Genomic DNA, 8,796 nt, shown 5'->3' on the forward strand with positions numbered 1-8,796 from the left:
TCCACACCAGACATAACACCAGAGCCACCAGAAGTCATCTTTGTCCACAGTGATGACAAGTGAGTGAACAATCAAAGACAAAAGCCATGTCAAGGTTTTGTCTGAAGATTAAGTGTAACATGTGAAACGTTATGAGAGCTATACCACAGCTACATATCTATGGTTGGCTAGCCTGACTTTCCTCAAGCTTTATATCTGCTGCTGATGGGATGATGATATAAATGAATCCAGGAAATTCTGAAGCCTCAACATCCATTTGCAAGAACTGCTGTGTCCGAGAGAAGAAATGTTAACCACATTCGGTCAGTGATGACTGCCTGGCCATTACATCTTACGTACCCACAAAACATCAGGCAGACCTAGTATATACCTTAGTATGGAGAGGGCAAACAACATGCATCCAACTACAATACTGGGAAGATGACAGAAGACATGATATACCTTTATTTATGAGGAAAGAATCCTGAACAGACAGTGCAAACATTTGGTGTAAGCAGAACCACAGAATGGTGGATTAGGCAATTTTTGGAGGAAGGCACAAAAAAGGGGTGGTCATCGTTCAGGTCGCCCTATTGTTACCACACCAATACAGGGCCTGGAAATAATCACAACGATGGAAAGTAGCACCTGCAAGCAGCATTTCCTATGAATGGCTATAACTTTTGCATGGTCATGTCTTTTCTCTTGTTGAACACTGAAATCTCATAGTATGGAGATTTTAAAAAATGTGAAACTTACAGGACGTGTTCCATCTCAGAAATAAGACAGTCAATGAATTTGTCCTAAGTCAGTAGAATTACGGATAAATAAACAGCACAGATATATCTAGTCAGTGAATGACAGGAAAGCCAAAGCCAGAGTGTAGAGAACTTAGAAGACTCAAGTTCAGGAACATATGAGCAAGATATGTTGCTGCATACATAAACACAACAGCTACCTTTGGCTCTGGAATGATTATAGGGAAAGGAGGAGGAAACAGAAAGGGGTTAGCTATCAGTTGCCTCAGACAGTTGAGTCTCCGTTACGAAAAGGTGAGGTTTAGAGGAGGAGAGGTGGTGTCCAACAGAGAGAAAGTTACAGGAATGGCAGCTCAACAAAGGAGGATGGTCAGAAGCTAGTCCCAAGGGCCTTCATTCTTTCCTCTTCCTTCTACCTATGGTTGACTTTACACTCCCTCTTCTGTCTTTCTTTCCTTCATTCTTTCCTCTTTCTTCTGCCTATGGGTGACTCTACACTGAATGACATGCCAAAAAGTTTTCTATACACCAGGAAATCATTTACAATGCTGGGTGGTAACCATAGAACCAAATTATGGCACCTAGTGGTTTAGTGGGTAATTAAGGCGCTCCAATTAGATTGAGCCTGTGTAGGTTTGTATCCATGGGATGGTTGGGGTTTACTGCTCATGTAATGCCACTCAGGGATGAGTGAGGCTGGTCACTCTCATCTTAAATGTCAGGACCAACTTGCCTAGCCCAAAGCTCCTATGCTCCTTGTGGGGCAACGTCGGACTGGATGATGATGATGACATACTGTATATATATATATATATATATATATATATATATATATATATATATATATATATATATATACTGTATATATATATATATATATATATATATATATATATATATATATATAGTATATATATATAAAACATACTAGGACAATCTAATAAATTTTCCTTTTTCTTCCACTCATCATATTTCAAAAGAAAGTTTTTCACAGTGATAAGCATTTTTTATAGCTACCTTAAAGTATCATCAAACATTAAGAACACTGAACATATTAAAAACATGAACACAAACTGAGTTTGTACTGTAGGAGCTGTCAAGTACGATTTTTATTTTTTAATTGATATGAAGTGTAATGTCACTGATGTTCTGCTAATTCATCTCCAAGTATAATTTGTCAAGTCTATACACTTCAAGGACTGTATGGATATAAACTGGAAACTGACCAGCATACCTCAAAGTAGTTATAAATTCATCTATGTAGCACCTTGGAGTTATAGTTTTCATGATGCTGCTGGTTATATTGATTCCTACACTATCACTTGTAGGATATAACATAATTCAATATAAATATGCAATACACTGGAAGAGGTGCTTGAGTGATTTCTTTTAACAACAAAATATACACATTTTTTTATCAGCTTAAATACCGGTACAATATCTAGTATACTAAAAGAAATCATAGAGAATATAAATAAATATATCATAAGATTTGTGGGCTACTGCAATATCTGGCAAATATTTTGTGCCTTTGGAAATAAATACTTAATATACTATATACATATCAATGCATAAATATATATATATAACAATCTAAGAAAGCCTTTGTTCGATTCCAACTTGAGAAGACGAAAGTTGGGGGGGTGGTGGTGGGAGTTGAGGTGGTGTAAGCTGGGGTGGAGGAGGAGGAGGTGGAGCAGCAGCAACTTGAGGAGGGGAAATCTGTGGTACTAAGTGATGAGGCGCGTGCTTTTTCAGATGCGATTTTAACGACCCATAATCTTTCCCTTTGTAATCACACATTTCACACTTGTAGGGTTTCTCACCTGTGTGTATTCTCATGTGTCTCTTTAACGCCTCACTGTAGCTGGTCTTGTAGGAGCACGTGGTACAGCTGTAGGGTTTTTCTCCAGTGTGTGTTCTCATGTGCTTGGTGAGGTTGCTTCTCCAGTGGAACGTCTTACGGCACTGGGGACACACAAAACCAACAGTCTCCCCCTCACCACCCATCTGGCCTGGATTTAGAGGTGTCCCCTGATTTGAGCCACTAACGAGTTTTTTCCCAGGTGAATTAGGATTTTGTGCATTCTTCTGCAATAAGCATGTAAACAGTTAATAAAAATAATCACATTGTCAGTTACACTTACAAAAAGTGTCTACAAAACATTTGTTATATTACAGGGTGTTTACAAGTCAATATCTGCTTCACTGAATTAATAACTATTTGCTGATTTTTGCTGCAGTGCAAGAACACATGATAGGCAAAAAAAAAAAAAAAAAAAAAAAAAAAAAAAAATCAGTGAAGTTTGGACAACAATACCAGAGTGAATGATCTCCACATCAGTGGATGGGACATGGGGACAACAGGCCCTGGGTCACTTAATCTCCAGATCTAAAAAATGTCTTCAGTTATCCTTGAATGAGACTTTATCAAACTGTATGACTATCAAATAAAAGTCAAATATCTTCAAGACCTACATACTGTACCTGCACATCTGAATATCAAGTCACCCATGTCCTGCTGCCCCTACATTCCATCCACTGATATGGAAATTGTTCACTCTTGTACATTCTTCCACCTCACTCTGATTTCTTTGCATTTTTTTCCTTTCATCTGTAGTGTTACCACCATCAAACATTCTTGGACATTAAGTTTTGTCAGTTCTACAACAAAAATCAATAAAAACTATTAAACTGATAGGAACTTCTTAAACACCCTAAATAGGTTCAAGCAGAGTACACCTGTATACCTATGGTCAAGGAAAAACAGCTTTAAGCGTACTGATGATTCATTTTTGTCTGTTTTCATTTTTGAAGACTCCAACATGCTTGCATGTCAGCCTTCGTCACCTAATGGCAGCTCTCCATGTTACTCGATCTCTGTCAGTTTCCCTATTTAATGCCTTAACCCTGAGGTCACATTCAATGACCTCATCCCATGTCTTTTTTGGTCTACCTCTCACTACCCTACCCCCAACATTAACACTTCTCACTTTCTGTGCCAAAGTTTCATCCCCCATCCTCTCCACCTGCCCAATCTATCTCAATCTACCTCACCAATACACTCCAGTCCAATCCTATTTGTCAACTCTTCCATCATAAACCTAGCCCCCACAGGCCTTGCACTCAAGGACGCACTGCACATCCTAATCATTGCCATTTCTGTATGTCTGAGCCTGTGAAAGTCCTCTTCCTTCACTGCCCAAGTCTCACTACCATACAGCATTACACTCCTAACACATACTGCATACAAAGACCCCTTAGCACGTAGGGAGAGCCCTCTCAATGTCAGGAGAGGCAACAGCTCCCTGAACTTCTTCCAACCACTCTTCACTCTAGCCATGAAGCTAGCTCCTGCCCACCTCCAGCACATAACACGTCTCCCAAATAACAAAACTCTTTCACACACTCAAGAGACTCACCAGCAAGTTCAATCCTTTCACGCCTGGCAATATCCACATGCTCTCTCCAACACACCGCACACATGAAATCAGCATTATCTTGCAGTCAACCTCTAATACCACTACACCTCTCATGCACCCATTTATCACAAACACTGCACAAGATGGAATTACTTCCCATGCCCTTATGACAAATCGCAAATGGCCACCCTCTCTCTTCTTTCACAGTATCACCCCCAGCCCTACATACCAACACTTTTGTTTTATCTGCATTTACTCTTAAGCCCTTGTGCCCATACCATCTCTCCACTTCCTAAATCTTTCCTCCACCTCCCTTTCTTTCTCTGCAACCAACAACAAATCATCAGCATACAACGTATCCCATGGGAGTCCATTTCTGATGTAACCTGAGAAGGTTTCAAGTACTGTACCTTAATAAACAACAAGGGGCTCAAGACTGACCCCTGACACACACCATATAGCCTACACACTAATGCATATTTTTAAATAATACCTAATGCAGTTCACAATAAGCTTCTAAAAATAACATGGACAAGAGCAAAAAGTATATCTGCAATGAGAAGTTACTGTAATTATACATTTAAAGTTGATCACTTTCTTTTTAAAGGCTGACTCCAACATACACAAAAGCAAAATTCAGAATTCATGCACATTACTTAACGAAACTTTACTCACGTTATTTGGGCCACTGTCTATCAGAACATTAAGCAAATTACTGATGTCAGTATTTGAGTTTCCACCATTAACATCCATTCCATGTCTGGGAGCCATGCCTGCAGCAGGGTTATTTCTACACAGATCACTACCTGGCACTGGCATCGGCTGTGCGTATCTGTTGACTTGGTTGTTGGAGTATTGGAGTCTCTCAGTAAAATCAGGGTCATTAGGTTCCTCCTTAATAGACACAGCTGGTATTCCTATGTGTTCTGAGCCTAACATCCTCCTTTCTTTAAAATTTTTGTTACCATCTTCATCCTCCCCTATTCTTCTCTTATAATTCATTTTGTTGTCATACGATGGATAGTTGCTGCCTCCTTCTTCCAAAAAACTGCCTTCATAACTTTCCGAACCATGGGTGGGTAACTTGTCTTGATGTTTGTTGAATATGTTCCTATCATGTACATCCTCTTCATTATCATCATCTTCATCAGCTTCTTCGCATGGAACAGCAAAGCCACGGACCATGAGGACTTCAGCTGCATTGACCAGTTCAGCGAGCTCCTCCTGTGGTACAATAACTTCACCAAGGTACATAAAGTCCAGAAGTGAGACAAGCTGTTTGTGTTGCACGTAAGAGGACACTGTTATGGAGCCACGGTGGGGCACATCCATCAGAATATCTTGAAAGTACTCACTGCATGCTGATAGAATGAACTTGTGTACCCAGTGCTCATGGCCATCACACTCCAATCTCACATCCGCAAAGATCTCCTGAAAAGGTAATATTTAGTTAATGCAAAGTACTATAACTACAGTATATATCATAATCCTACTGCCCACTAAATATAGGGTGGGAAGATCCATAAAAGGAAAAATGAAAGCTTTAAAATAAAACAATCAACAAGGTATTCAATGAGCCACAAATCTAATTACTCATCAGTGGAGCTTTGAAAATTCTTGAAATCACCTCTTTTTTTATGCACATCTGGGAAAACAAAAATTGCAGATGGTTAGGCCTGTGAGGTGGAGATAGGATTTCGGTGACTTGAATGATGTGTGAACTAGTTTCTGGCCCCATTTCACATGGCTTGTTGTTGACACTACTCCCACTTTCATACTTTCCTTGATTTCTGCATATTACCTCACCCCAACTGGGTAGCTCAAACAAATGTCCCTCAATTCCCTCCTTATCCCCTAAAAGAGGATGGTGGAAAACAAAAGAAGTGCAGTTTCAACCTGCAGTCCATCATGCTACCGTCCAGGTGAGCCTAAGGCCACACCTCTATCTACCGGTACATCATCTCAATACAGATAGACTCATATGTATTAACACTGAAGTTCAACTACTCATTAAGACATCAGATTAATGCCTTGATATCATCATAAAAATTCCTTAGAGCATTCAGTAACTTTCCATCCATACCATATACAGTAGCATACTGTATAGATAACCTTTCATACTTCCTCCTTGTTCATCTTGTCATTAACTTTCTGGAGATGTTTAAATGTCATAATATCTTAGATTCCACCTCACAAGATTTCACCATACACATATTATTGCAAATAATGTACCGTACTTGATCCATACTTCCCCTGCCACTAGATAAACCTCCCTGTTCATCATGCACCAAACATCCTGATACCTGTCTTACATTTCTCTTTCATCGTTCTTCCATGTACCTTTCCTACAAAAATGGGCAAAATTCAATATACTGATTAAAAAATGGAGAGTAACTGCAAGCTATAAATTTCTGATTAGCAGGTTATCTAAGTCTAGTCTATTTTTTACTGTTGTATATATGTAACACAATACTCACCATCAGCCTTCAAACAAGCACACATGCAATGAAGGCTTCTCCATCAATAACTTACTGGCTGTTAAATCTCCACTCCATCATCCAATCCTTCACTGCCCCATAAGAAGTGTAGGATCTGGGGACAGGCTATTCATTCCAGACACTCCCATCCAAACCTATTAAATTTGTGAATTACATCTCTATCTATTCTCTGTCCACCTTTTCTTCTCACTCCATTTCTGGGTTGCTGATACTCTGCAGTCCAACTTATCTCCCACAAGATGGCATGTTCAGTTTTGTTCTTTATTTATTATTACAGTGTATGACACAGCCACACAATACAACTAGATACAAAAAGCAATCACCACACAAACATTAACAGACCCTCTTCAACAATATCCCAAACTCCAGAAACTCCAACAGTAGCAATGAAGAAAGACCTACATACTCATTTCATGTGCAGGACAAAGTACCTAAATCAGAACATTATATTTTACTACAAGTCCTCTTTCTTGAAATGTACCCATCAGAGGTATCAAATACAGAGCTGATCAAGTCCACCTCACTAGGCTTAGATCAGGACATCACCCAGTCCTTCTGTTACTACCACAGCTTAGATGTAGGCTGGGTGGAATCACAGATGACACATGCCCTGACTGTGGGATAGCCCAACACTACATAACCCACATTCTGAAGAACTGCATAACACATGCCACACTTGGGCATAGGTACAACACCAATGGTGTAGGGAACCTATGGGATGACCCCGTGCGGTCAGTTGTTTACTTGTGGTCCACAAGTCTGCTCGGCCAAGCATGACCATGACTGAGCAACAACTGTACGTGTATTTTCATGTGGTCCATTATCCTGGCAACTCTTAACTTGGTTCCACGTGATACTGAGCAAAATTACTTATCTGAGCATTTACTAAGTTTAGCTGACACACTTTGAGCTTTGTTACACTCCATTCATCATCTCACACAACACCAAAATAAATGCATATCTTGCCTTGGTGTATATCTCCTTGATGGCCTGAAGAAGGACAGGCTGGTGGTGGTCCCACTTGACTGACACAGATCCATCATCACCCATTGTCAACCCTGCACAAAGGATATTGTTTTATACACTGTGTTAAGGGTAGGGTTGTGAGAGACAGACCAAAAAGGACTGAGGACAAGGTCACAGAGTATGACCTCAGGGATAAAGGACTGAATAAGGAGGCTGCCAGAGATCAAGTATCATGGAGAAACTAAGGTTGACACATGCAAGCATGTTGGTGCCTTTATAAACGATACCGTACCATACAAAACAATATTCCAGTATACTACAATATGCATACACTATGTGATAAATTATCTGCTAACTACTACAGTAAATGTCAAACTCGAGTTTGAAAGTACAAGTCCGGTACATTATGCAATTACCGTACAGTTTTCTTTTGTATATTACACTACTCCGTACCACAAAATTCATCATGTGACCTAAATGCATAACTCAAACTAATAACTTCCAGTTCCCTCAAATTCTAGTAACTAGTATTTGTACAATGTAGGTGCTGGAGAGGGGTGCTTTCATGTAGTGGCACCAGTATACAGTACAGTACTTGGAAAAGGATTTGAAGCTACATCATAAGTGAAAAATGATATCCTGACACTGTATTGCATTTACTAATGTACAGTAGGCTATACACCCGACTTGGTTAAGCAGCCTGCCATTTTACCTCAAACAATGAGGACAGAAACTGCCCACACCTCTAAAGCTTAGTTTGTCAGCAATTTTCCATTATATTTCCTTACATTTTTAAACCTTCATCAATCTTACCATTATCAAACTGCACTAGTATACAGAATTTTTTATTAATACTCGGTATTCTTTATTACTGTATCTGACTCTGGACACAGGCTAGCAAATCCATACCCTAGACTTAGTGGTCCACCCTTTAACACTAATAAGAAGCTGATCTCATGTAGCCCTCACAAAGACAATGACTCTATGGAACTAAAAGCTTACCCACCATCTCGACTGTGATACACTATGGATATTATACTCAAATGTGATGTTATAGTACGGTATTAGTGAGGATGTTTTTAAGTCAGTAGGGTCACAGGGAGGAAAACAGAACACAATATCAAATCCAAATCCTTAAACAGCCCTGTGACAGCCAGGTTTGAACCCACAACC

At 39.6% G+C, this 8,796-nt stretch overlaps 1 protein-coding gene across 1 annotated transcript; it reads right to left on the reverse strand.

The window, feature by feature from the left end:
• Window positions 1-2,330: 2,330 nt before the first annotated feature.
• On the reverse strand, window positions 2,331-7,707 carry LOC145392745 (uncharacterized). Its single transcript, XM_080267041.1, has 3 exons — window positions 7,624-7,707; window positions 4,835-5,590; window positions 2,331-2,828 (listed from the first exon to the last, which is right to left on the reverse strand). The coding sequence occupies exons 1-3, from the start codon at window positions 7,705-7,707 to the stop codon at window positions 2,331-2,333; spliced, it is 1,338 nt and encodes a 445-aa protein (XP_080123167.1).
• Between the last annotated feature and the right edge of the window lie 1,089 nt (window positions 7,708-8,796).

The sequence above is a fragment of the Coenobita brevimanus genome, chromosome 23 (genome assembly GCF_032717465.1).
Source record: "Coenobita brevimanus isolate Jiangsu-jjx chromosome 23, ASM3271746v2, whole genome shotgun sequence".
Taxonomy (NCBI): domain Eukaryota; kingdom Metazoa; phylum Arthropoda; class Malacostraca; order Decapoda; family Coenobitidae; genus Coenobita; species Coenobita brevimanus.

Excerpts from the sequence above, each read along its gene's own strand:
- LOC145392745 (XM_080267041.1), bottom strand. The coding sequence starts at position 7,707 with ATGGGTGATGATGGATCTGTGTCAGTCAAGTGGGACCACCACCAGCCT. Across the intron at positions 5,591-7,623 it reads TCAAGGAGATATACACCAAG|GAGATCTTTGCGGATGTGAG; the intron begins GCAAGATATGCA and ends TTACCTTTTCAG. Across the intron at positions 2,829-4,834 it reads TAGACAGTGGCCCAAATAAC|AAGAATGCACAAAATCCTAA; the intron begins GTGAGTAAAGTT and ends TGCTTATTGCAG.